The sequence below is a fragment of the Leucoraja erinacea genome, chromosome 19 (genome assembly GCF_028641065.1).
Source record: "Leucoraja erinacea ecotype New England chromosome 19, Leri_hhj_1, whole genome shotgun sequence".
Taxonomy (NCBI): Eukaryota; Metazoa; Chordata; class Chondrichthyes; order Rajiformes; family Rajidae; genus Leucoraja; species Leucoraja erinaceus.
In genome coordinates this window covers 32,641,499-32,653,634 of record NC_073395.1, presented here as the reverse complement: position 1 = coordinate 32,653,634, position 12,136 = coordinate 32,641,499, and the positions used below count along the sequence as shown (strand labels likewise).

At 42.2% G+C, this 12,136-nt stretch overlaps 1 protein-coding gene across 4 annotated transcripts in view; it reads right to left on the bottom strand.

Annotated features, from left to right (window-relative positions):
• The window catches only part of lin7a (lin-7 homolog A (C. elegans)), a 68,043-nt gene that overhangs the window by 18,279 nt on the left and 37,628 nt on the right, over positions 1-12,136 (bottom strand). For 2 of the 4 annotated variants that reach the window (XM_055650771.1, XM_055650770.1), the window contains exons 3-4: positions 4,125-4,196; positions 3,981-4,052 (exon numbers count right to left, since the gene is read on the bottom strand). In XM_055650771.1, coding sequence (XP_055506746.1) covers positions 3,981-4,052; positions 4,125-4,196 — 144 coding nt within the window. The remainder of the gene's footprint in view (positions 1-3,980; positions 4,053-4,124; positions 4,197-12,136) is intronic. The other 2 variants (XM_055650772.1, XM_055650773.1) reach the window with 2 other exon arrangements.

Here is a 12,136-nt window from a genome sequence, read left to right as displayed (position 1 = left end):
ACTTGTAGGGCCGAGATGTGCTGTAATTGTTATATGGTTATATGGTATCTGAAGTCACAGAGTCATCAAGGAGGTTTGCACTAAGAGTAATAAAATAAGTTCATTGTTTAGTTTAGAGATACAGCGCGGAAACACGGCCATTCGGCCCACTGGGTTCATGCCGACCAGCGATCCCCGCACATTAACACTATCCTATACCCACTAGGGACAATTTTTTTTACATTTACCAAGTAAATTAACCTACAAACCCGTACATCTTTGGAGTGAGGGAGGAAACCGAAGATCTCAGAGAGAACCTACGCAGGTCACGGGGAGAACGTACAAACTCCTTACAGACAGCACCCGTAGTCAGGATCGAACCCGGGTCTCCGGCACTGCATTCGCTGTATTTGAATTGTTTAATAACATTGACTGGAATGCATAAGCTGGTGAGAACGCATTTTCAAAAAACAATTTTATTGAGTGGAAAATGTCAGAGGCCAGAGTGGGAATTTAAGAATGGCAAAGAGAAAGCAATACACTAAGGATGTAAGTGTACAATAATGGTACTCAAATCATTCTAATTGAAATTTGATAAATAAAATGATATGCTCCAACATTTTTCTGCACTTAAAAATGCAGTTAAATGGTGCTCACATGGAACAGAGGGCAGAAAAATCCATATACGTACATGATTTGTGAAATAGCTTTCTGTATGTTGAAGCAAACAACAATGTCGGAGGAACTCAGCAGATCAGGTAGTATTTGTGCAGGGAAATGGACAGTTGACATTTTGGGTCAGGTTCCTTCTTCAGACTGAATGCTTTTGCTTCAAACAACGCCCCTCCCCAGGTAGTTTACCCAGCAATGGCAGGAGATGTAACACTTGTCCTTACACCTTCTTCCCCACATCCATCCAAGGACCACTGTCGTCCAGGTGCATTCTAACCTCATCTAACCTTATCTATTGCATCTGGTGTTCCCGATGTGGTCTCCTTTACATCGGTGAGACCAAGGGTAGACTCAGCCACCGTCACACTGAACACTTGCGCTTGGTCCGCCAAGCCTACTGGATCGCCCAGTTGTTAACTGTTTAACTCCTCGTCCCATTCTCATGCTGACCTTTCTGTCCTGGGGCTCCTCCATTGCCAGAGTGAGGCCACACGCAAACTGGAGGAACAGCACCTCATGTTCCACTTGGGTACCTTGCCATCCAAAGGTATGAGCAGCAAATTCTCCCATTTTTGGTAACTTACCAAACCCCCCAACCCCCTCCTTCTTCCCCTCCACTTCCTCCCTTGCTCCCCTCTTCCCTGTGCTCCGCCAGGATTTGTACCTATTTTTTCTATTCCCCTTCCCTTCCACCAACATTCTTTAACCTGGCTTCAAAATTTGCATCTCTTCTATCCTTATGTCACACCTGTTGTCATTTCATCTCCGCATTTGTCCAGCATTTGTTGCTTATGAACACCCCCCTCCCCCCATCATCTGTATCTGCCTATTACTTGCCGAGCTTTGTTCTGCCCCTCCTCTCTCTCCGCCAATATTCTTCCCCCCCTCCACACCCCAACCAATCTGAAGAAGGGTCACAACCCAAAATGTCAACGTCTATGTTCTCCAAAGATACGCCCAGCCCTACTGAGTTACACCAGCACTTTGTGTCTTATTCTGCTTTTGATTCTTACTTGGGTAAGCCATCCCCCCACCCCCCGTTCTCCATGTATTTGTTGCTAAGTTGAGAAGTGGAAAGAATGCCACGCAGCCTCCTTTGAGGTACCGGTGGCCACTATAAGACAGTTTTCCACTGAATATGTTGATTTGTGTTGGGACAGAGTGTCACCAGAGATGAGCAACCAATGCAAGAACCATCAGTGTCAGGATCTCTGCCAAGGAAGAAGTAGAAGGTCTTGGAAAATGGAGAACATTGAGACCATCTTAGAATATTCCTGGGTTTGCATCACTGCCAAGCTTCATGACAATCATTGACATGGATTTACCCCTTCATCTTCCATAGGAGGAGATCTTTACCCTCTGGTGAATCCCACATGCAAAGGATTTCTCAGCAACTGCCCATCAGGAGTTTGGTTTTAGATGAAAGTTATTTCATCGTGCATGAAATATTGCTCCACAAGACAGAGTTTTAAGCTCATTGTCTATTAAAGGCAATTCATCCAACAGAATTCTCAAGTTATTGAAAAAAAACGCAGCATTGCAGTTCGAAACACATTTCAGTAAAATTAACATCAGGTTCATTTTCCCTCTAGAATTTGAATTTAAAACAATTATTGTATATCCAGAGTTTTTATTTTATTTCTTACTTTATACTTTCTTTGACATGGTCATATAACCTTCCTCCTCAAGCAAGTTATGAAACAAACTTACCATTGGACAACATTTTTAACCACTTAAATATCGCCCCAATAATACCTATAATACATCTTTTTCATGGTTTTCAGTTCCCTTCTTTGGCGACTATCAGGTCTCATTTAATATCTGGTCAGGTGACTACTGAAGAATGGGGAGATTGTTACACATATGCTGGGAAGCATAGGTATTGCAGAGGACCAGGAAGAGAAGAACATTGTACGTAATTCTCTGGCTATGGTTGGGGAGAAAATGGGATTCAGGAAGAGCTGCCCCACCCATTTGGTGATAGTGGAATTGATGGAATTAGTGGAATATGCCTGGGGAAATTGGCATATCTTTGTCACAATTAGATGGGATGCATCTGTAATTTTGTTAGGGGCGTTTCAATACTGTCCAAGTGTGGGAACAATGAAAGGATTCAAAGCTTGAGTTCCAGGAAACACAAACAAATATTTGTAAGTTGCTGCTAAGTACCAAGACATATGAAAGAAGACGGGGCAATAATTTGCAAAAACAGAGACAGCAGGCGTTTGTTCTTTGAGGGGAGGGTGAAAATGTCCAAGTTATAGGGGTAGTGTTGGCTGGAGTCGATGAGAGAGGACAATTTAGCAGCGTATAAGCAAGGTGGGAATTCTGGGCGGTCATCAGGATAGTGGGAACAGTGGTTGATGGAGGTAGGACCTTTGGGGAAAAAAGGGCTCAGAATGAACAGGAAGTAGTTTAAGATAAAACTGGACAATGTTGGGAGTTCTGAACAATGGCAGGGTAACATCTTGGAGAAATTCTGACCTGGTGGGTGACAGGCAAAGGTGGTGGGAACAGGGGCTGGCTGGTTATAATTTGTATAGCAAACAAACTTATAAAATCCTTGTGTTTGCTGATGAAAGGGGGATGGAGGTGACTGGAGAGTTATGTTAAAGGAAGGAATCATCTCGAACTCAACAAGCTGTGTCAGATACAACTCACAAACAGAACTCAGTGCTACCAAGTCCACCAAATCAACAATCTCAATGAAGTGTTACACCCAGACAAAAACATGTTAAAAGAAAAGCACATTAAAACAGTTCAAATAATAACTTTATTCCCATTGATATTTATCATGACAAATTTCTGATATCCGTAAACTTCCCACAATAATAATAAAGCATTATTTATATTTCCAAACATGCACATAGACTAAAAGATTTCATTTCTTAATTAAAGCAAAAACATTTATTGATCCTAATTTCCATGCAGAAAATGTTTAGGTCATGCTGTCTTTGAAATGAAGGTAATCGGATAAGTTTCAATAAACACATTCTCATTAAAGGTAACAGTTGCCTCTCAATAATGACTGCATTCACTTTACAATCAGATTATAGAAGGTAAAGCTAAATTCTCCAAAACTGGAACAAGATCATTGAAGAAATATCTGGAGAGCCCAGAAGTGACCAGATCAAATTTAGAGCATTCAGATAAAACGAGGGAAATGGTTTTTACTGCCCTTTCATTAGTTATTATGCATTAAATTCTGTTTTGGTTCAGCACCATAAATGCTGAATTGCAAGTAGTTTAGCACAATTGATACTGTAATAATTTTCTTAATCTAATCAGAAAATATCATTATGAACACTGACTCCAGTCAATGAAATTACCTGGGTAGTAGCACTGGCTCTACCTTCTGGGCTGCCACTGATGTCTAAATTCTCATATATACTCTCGAACACCTGAAATACACATGTACACAGAATTAAAACACACAGTTACAACACATCCACCAGTACTTCTGCAAAGCATACCTTGGCCGTTGCACGAGCTCTGAATTCTGGACAGCCACTGATGGTTATTGTCTCATGCATGTACTGATAAACCTGGAAAATTATTAGCAAATTAGGTGAAAATAAATTACTCATGACTTACTGCTGTACACATCATATTCAAGAAAGTTTTGACATTACATGTAAATAATAAATGCTAACTAGACCAAGTGGGACCCGTTGGGTCCCGTCCCCTTAACGCATGGTTACGGGGGAAGGTGGAGGGCGGCCTGTGGCATCACACACACAATAATCACCCCCCCCCCCACACACATTAAAACGCACTAACCACCCATCACACACTAACCACCCCACTTGATATTATATTAATATTATTTCATTTGCTCCTTTTATCTCATCCCCCTCCCTACCCACTCATGCATTACCCCCAACTCGCAGGCGCGGGGAGGGGGGGGGGGGGGGGCTGGCCGGGTGAACAAGGGAATGGTTCAGCGGCTTCAGTGCATGGCCCGACTCACCTCCGGCAACGGGGGGGGGGGAGGGGGGGGGGGGGGAGAGAGGGGGGGGGGGGGGGGGTGGGGGTGACGTCAGTCGCAGGTGACGTCAGTCGCAGTGGAGCAGAAGGCAGACAGGCAGATCCATCGTCACGTCATCAGCGGAAAAAAACAGGCGTTTTGAATTCAATGTTTGATCGGATTTGTGAACATTTTTATTAATAACTCAAGAAATAAAGCACAAAACTTTCAGGTAAGCCGATTTTGGACTCCAGGGGGTAAATCTCTACCAGAATACGTAAAATGTTTCCCGTTTGCGAGTCATTTGGTCAAGAAGATGTGAAAACACTTAAACAAATAAATACATACACACACACACATCTAAGATCAGAGTTTTAACAGTTATAAAATACGATATGCTCTCCATTGAATTCCCTTTAAGTGAAAAACAGCATTTCAACACTATTTGTGCTACTGAATGTGGACTATTTGTTGCTTACGGCACTTTTAAAGTGATATAGCACAGAAACAGGCCCTTAGCGAGTCTGTGCCAACCAGCAATCACCCCGTGCCCTAACCTATACACACTAGGGACAATTTTACAGCTTACTGAAGCCAATTAACCTACAAACCTGTACGTCTTTGGAGTGTGGGAGGAAACCGGAGCACCTGGGGAAAACCCACATGGTCACAGGGAGAACATACAAACTCCATACAGACAAGCACCAGAAGTGAGGATCGAACTGGGGTTTGGCTGGCGCTGTTAGGCAGCAACTCTCCCATTGTCTATCCCTGTGCCACCCAGAATGACGCACATCTTTTATCTGCAATTTCTCGTTAGCTGTAAGATCATTTTCTGAAGGTACACAAAAATGCTGGAGAAACTCAGCGGGTGCAGCAGCATCTATGGAGCGAAGGAAATAGGCAACGTTTCGGGCCAAAACCCTTCTTCAGACTGATGGGTTCATTTTCTGAACTCTGTTTATATTCTTATGTTGTACTCGTGTTTGGGATCTGCCTGGGTAGTACGCAAAACAACATTTTTCATTGAATCTAAGCACACATTAGGCAAAGGCACCTCCCATCTCTGAACAAACAAGGGAAATTGGGTTGGTGGGTATTTGACTGAGAAAGAATGACTGAAAGAGAAAGTAGGAGAAACCCAAGATGAATGGTAGTGAAACATGAAAGTAGAATTAAGTAAAAAACAGAGAGAAAGAGATGAAAGTGAAAATGAGAAAAGTGGGAGAAAATGCATTCATAGGTTTCATATCTAGGCACAGAGGTACAAGAGACTGCAGTTGCTGGAATTTGGCACAAAGATTCAGATGAACAATCTTGAAATGTTGACTGTCCATTTCCCTCCACAAATGCTGCTTGATCAGCTCCACAAATGCTGCCTGATCCAGCAGCTTTCCATGTTTTACTCTGTTTGATATACATTGCTAAATCTCCCTTTATGTTGGGAAGAACCATTGGTGCCCAGCACAGAACACCTTGTTTTAACGGGCCCCTTTATAACGGATATCGGTTATAGATGACGGACCTGCAGACGCCATCCCGACCCGCATGGCTTCTCCAGCCCAGCTACCAATGCTACCCCTGGTTTGCAAGGGGCACCAGCGAGCCCTTCTTCACCCATCCCCTGGTCCGATCGACACGACTGTTGTTGCAGCTCATGTTGCTGCCCCTAGGGACAGCGCTTTCTTCGGGCCATGATCATCCTTCTCCCGTTGCTCAGTACACTCAGCTTCTCCTTTCCCCCTCCACAGCCTCCTCCCCCTTCTCCTGCTCCCCTGGAGTTGGCAATATACCCCACCCTGGAGGGTGTCTGTAGCTGTGGGGGAGAGGTAGGGAGGGAGGGGGAGTTTTGCAAATTGTCGATGGGGAATGAGAGAGGAGTTGACGGCCAGGAGCTGCGACGGCGGGAGGTAGGGCAGCTGATGGTGAGGAGCTCGCTGGTACAGACCAGAGGCAACAATGCCTCCTCGGCTTAAGGTGAAACAACAAGGGGTGCTGGAGTAACTCAGCAGACTGAATCAGCCTGAAGAAAGGTCCCGATGACAGCTCTCCAAGTTCTCCAGAGATGCTGCCTGACCCACTGAGTTACTCCAGCACTTTATGTCCTTCTGTGTATTAACAATCATCTGCAGTTCTTTGTTTCAACTTCATGAGGTTTTACTATATATACCAATTCTCACAGCATATTGTTGGTGTTTCCATTGCAGTCCCAGTTTAAGTCAGTCACACATAAAAGTAATGCTGTGTTTTAATGTGACAATGCATATTTCCAGTGGAAATCTTGTTCATCAGAAATTTGGACCAGGCTATTCTGGGTGCTATTCACATATTTAGGCCAACATGTCACCAGCATAATTTGTGCACATTCGGGCGAAAGTGGTATGGAGTATAAAAATAATGTAATTTTAATGTCGATAACATTATAAAAGTTATATAAACTCTGTACAAAATGCTGGCGAGACAGATTTAGTTCAGAAATTATGGACAGACACTCTCAGGCCACCAAGTGCAAGACAACTATCGATCACCAGTTGACACTAGTTTTATGTTATCCCACTATCGGATCCACTCTCTACACACAAGTTAATTAAGCTACAAACCTGTAGACCTTTGGCATATGGGAGCAAAACCAGAGCACCCGGAGAAAGCCCATGTGGTCACAGGGAGAATGTACAAACTCTGTACAGACAGCACCCATGCTCAGGATCTCAGAGGTCATGGCAAAGAATGCTTATATTCAAAAAAAAGTCGAAAGAAATGGGAAGAGAGTAAGAAAGTAGTACTGAGGCCTAGAATGGATCAGCCGTAATCGTACTTGGACCAAATGGCCAATTCCTGTTCCAGTTTCTTTCCTTTATGCCTCTACTTTTATAATGTTATCAACGGCGTTTTGCTCATCTTATCATACCAGCCGAAGCTGGAACATTAGTTTGCAACCTTCATGCTAGATTCCCAAAAAAACAAGAAGCAAATCCTGACAAACAGACAAGAGACAAAGAGACAATGTGAATTTAAGGGTCCTAACTAAGGCACTAATATTGCCATCTGCATGTATTTGTCTCAGATTTCATTGCTGTCCACATTTGCTATGTAATTTCCGGAATCGTTACAGACTTGGTTAAATTCATTCACAGCACAGATACCCTGCCTTAATAAATAGCCTGCACTCATATTGCTTGGGGGTCACCCACAGTGCTAGACACAGTCTATGAGGACCAATATCTTGAGGTTTGTGAAGGTAGGAACTGCAGATGTTGGTTTAAACTTAGTCTGAAGAAAGGTCTTGACCTGAAACAACATCACTTTTTCCTGATCTCCGGGGATGCTGCCTGACCCAGTGAGTTACTCCAGTTTTTTGAAATTACCCCGAGATTGGTTGAATCAACATTATGAAAACATATGAACTCCGCCCTGCATTTACCTTCAATTTTATAGCATTTTTTTGAACATCTATTCTATGCTCGTGTGGAGCCACTACTTCAGGTGGGAATTCCTTCCCATTCATTCTAGTAGTGAAGTTGCTGCATAACAAACTCTGCAGTCAGCTGTTGTCAGGCACTGCAAATGCCACATTTTACTGCTGTAATGAGGATGAAACATTATTACATTTTTTTTAAGGGTAGACAAAATGCTGGAAAAACTCAGCGGATGAGGCAGCATCTATGGAGCGAAGGAATAGGTGGCATTTCGGGTCAATAAATAAAAATATGCCTTTAATTTTTTCAAAGGTAAATGTTCCCATCTACCTGATCTTTTTTGTAGGCGGCAATTGGGTAACAATTAGTAAAAACTGTATCAGTTTAGCGCAGCAGATAAGGATGAAATTTCCTGAGAAATCTTTAAGAAAATTCAGGCACAGGATTTTGCTCCCTTTTAAAAAAAATAATTAATTAACGGAATTGAAAACTAGACAATTATAGATTGTTTTTTTCCTTGCATGTAATCCTCCAAGTGATTTATTCTGTTGTGTTAAAATGGAAAATGATGTACTTACTCATGACAAAACAGATGGTGCATTATAATAGCGCAATCATGGTTCACATTGAAGATTTAAGTAAAAATAAATAATTTCTGCAGAGGTGTTTATTTATGATAGTTTGAACAGGTTTTGTAAGATGCGTTTTCGTATTTCAAACGTAAGTGGCATTCTATATTTAACACGATCAATTTACAGTATTGTTGGATTTGCACTGATTATTTAGATTAGAGATACAGCATGCTAACATGCCCTTCAGCCCACTGAGTCCATGCCAACCATTGATCACCCATTCATACTTGTAATTCCACTACACACGAGGGACAATTTACAGAGGCCAATTAAACTACAAACCGCATGTCTTTGTGATGTGGGAGGAAACCAGAGCACATGGAGGGAACCCACGTGGCCACAGGGAGAACATGCAAACTCCACACAGATAGCACTGATGTCAGAATCAAACCCGGGTCTCTGGCGTTTACCGCTGTGCCACCCTATAATTATGGTGTAAGTGTCTTTTGTCTAACAACTTATTCGCAAATCATGAATTAACCAAAAAGTATTATTGTTAAATCAAAGTAGAAACCTGCATCTTTTTATCCCAACATTAACAACAAAACTGCTGCTCAAAGAATGTTAAAAAACATCACAAGGCAAAATCATCGTCATACATCAAAGGACCTGATCCTTCAGCCCAGTATCATCGCAGGAACTGGTCCTTCATCCCCAGGGCCTGATGGTCTGCATCCCAGAGTACTCAGGGAGGTGGCCCTAGAAATTGTGGATGCATTGGTGATCATTTTCCAATGTTCTCTCGACTCTGGATCAGTTCCTGTGGATTGGAGAGTGGCCAACGTAACTCAACTTTTTAAGAAAGGAGGGAGATATCTTCTGGAAATTTTTGAGAATGTAACCAGTAGAATGGGTAAGGGAGAACCAATGGATGTGGTGTATCTGGACTCAAAAAGCCTTTGACAAGGTCCCACACAAGAGATGCAAAATTAGAACACATGGTATTGGCGATAGGGTATTGACATGGATAGAGAACTAGTTGGAAGACAAAAAGCAAAGAGTAGGAATTCACGGGTCCTTTTCAGAATGGCAGGCAGTGACTAGTGGGGTGCCGCAAGGCACTGGGACCCCAGTTATTTACAATATATATTAATGATTTAGCCAAGGAAATTAAATGTGACATCTCCAAGTTTGGGGATGACACAAAGCTGGATGGCAGTGTGGGCTGTGACGAGGATACTATGAGGCTGCAGGGTGACTTCAATAGGTTGGGTGAGTGGGCAGATGCATGCCAGATAATGTGGATAAATGTGAGGTTGTCCACTTTGGTGGCAAGAACAGGAAGGCAGATTATTATCCGAGTGGTGTCAGATTAGGAAAAGGGGAGGTAGAACGAGAACTGGGAGTGCTTGTACATCAGTCACTGAAAGTAAGCATGCAGGAAATGGAATGTTGGCTTTCATTGCGAGAGGAGTTGAGAAGCAAGGACGTCCTACTGCAGTTGTACAGGGCCCTGGTGAGACCGCACCTTGAGTATTGTGTGCAATTTTTAATTCCCGGGACTGACATATGATGAAAGAATGGGTTGTATTCACTGGAATTTAAAAGGATGAGAGGGGATCTTACAGAAACATATAAAATTCTTAAGGGATTGGACAGGCTACATGCAGGAAAAAATTTTCCGATGTTGGGGGAGTCCAGAACCAGGGGTCATAGTTTAAGAATAGGACTGAGATGAGGATTTTTGTTTACCCAGAGAGTTATGAATCTGTGGAATTCTGTGCCACAGAAGGCAGTTCCCTGGATATTTTCAAGAGGGATAAAGAAATCAAGGGATATGGGGAAAAAGCAGGAATGAGGTACTGATTTCAGATGATCAGCCATGATCATATTGAATGGCAGTGTTGGCTCGAAGGGTCGAATGGCCTACTCTTGCACCTATTTTTCCATGTTTCCATGTAGTCCAAAAGCCTACATTTCCAGTGTGTCTCACAACAGCAATGATATCTGAGGGAAGTTTTGTTATAGGGCATATCAAAAGATCTCAAATTGCTCAAAATGAATTTTTAGCTCTCCGTTTTCTCATTTAATTGAAATCACGTAAGATAAATGTAAACAAAAATGGCTAAAACAGTTCAAATGCAATGAGCATTTCCCCCAGATAACCAGCTGTGATGTCTGCACATAAATGGACTGAAAATTGAAAAACAAAATGAGATAAATTACTGCAAATCCCAACATTCACAGCAACCTATCGTTATCAAAGCCGACAATACTGCCACCAAACTTGTTAACCATGATCGTGCAAATTATAGCTCAGGATGAGGCCACATGGCATATCCTATCCATGATGGTATATTGTTTTCAACTGGAAGAACCTTATGTTAATATAATGTACAATGACCCAAAAGCAAATTATGGCAGATCCTGGATATTAGACATAAACCATATGCTTCACTTATTTTTTCTTTCAGATTCCATCATCTACAATCATGTCCCAGCCTCTGACACAATTTTCACCCCAACCTGACCCCATCTGTTAATCACCTAGATCAACCTATGGCTTGCCAGCTCTTGGCCCACCCCTGCCTCTTGCCCCCATTCTACCTATATTAGCCAATATATGTTAATTGGCTTCGGTAAACATTGTAAATTGTCCCTAGTGTGCAGGATTAATGCCAGTGTATGGGGTGCTCACTTGTCAGCGTGGACTCGGTGGGCTGAAGGGCATGGTTCCATACACGGTTTATTCTTAATTTCCGCGCTGTATCTCTAAAGTCTAACCTCTTCTACTCTCCTCCCAATGTCCCAACCCAAAACATTGACTATCCATTTCCCCCCTTCAGATGCTGCCTGACCTGCTATGGTTCTCTAGCTGATGTGTTTTGCATAAAGCAGAGACTCCTGCAAATGCTCGGCAAGTCAGATTTGATGAAAGGCCATTGACTTAAAACATTAGTTCTGTTCCTCTCTCCATAGATACCATCTTAAACAAAGAATTGTCTCTGGAATGAGTCAGCATAAATTCCCCATGCAACATTAAGATTAAATCATGGAATCTTAATGAACAGAATGGAAAAATAAGTAACATTAAACCATGGACCATGGCATTCTCCAAAACTAGTTGATTTAGTTCAGTATCTGTATTCTATCCCACTTCAAATCGCATATGTGCACTTCCTGTTTTTTGTTTTCACATTTACTTCCTCCAATTAGACTGTCAGCTGTAAACTAACTAGAATGTGTAGGAAGGAACTGCAGATGCTGGTTTAAATCGAAGATAGACACAAAATGATCGGACAAGTGCAAAATTAAGTGGGAAAAACTACAGTTAAAAACAGCAAACACAGATCTGTTGAGGAGTTCTGAACGTAATCATTGACGATAAGTTAAAAGTAAATTTAGAATCAAAGGGGAAGGGACTGACTTGGACAGAGGCAAAACAGGAAGCAACTAATTCTCCCTGCTAACAAAGAAAATAAGTGACATTCGGAAATAGTGAAAAAAAAAATCAGTTTGTTTATTTTTCA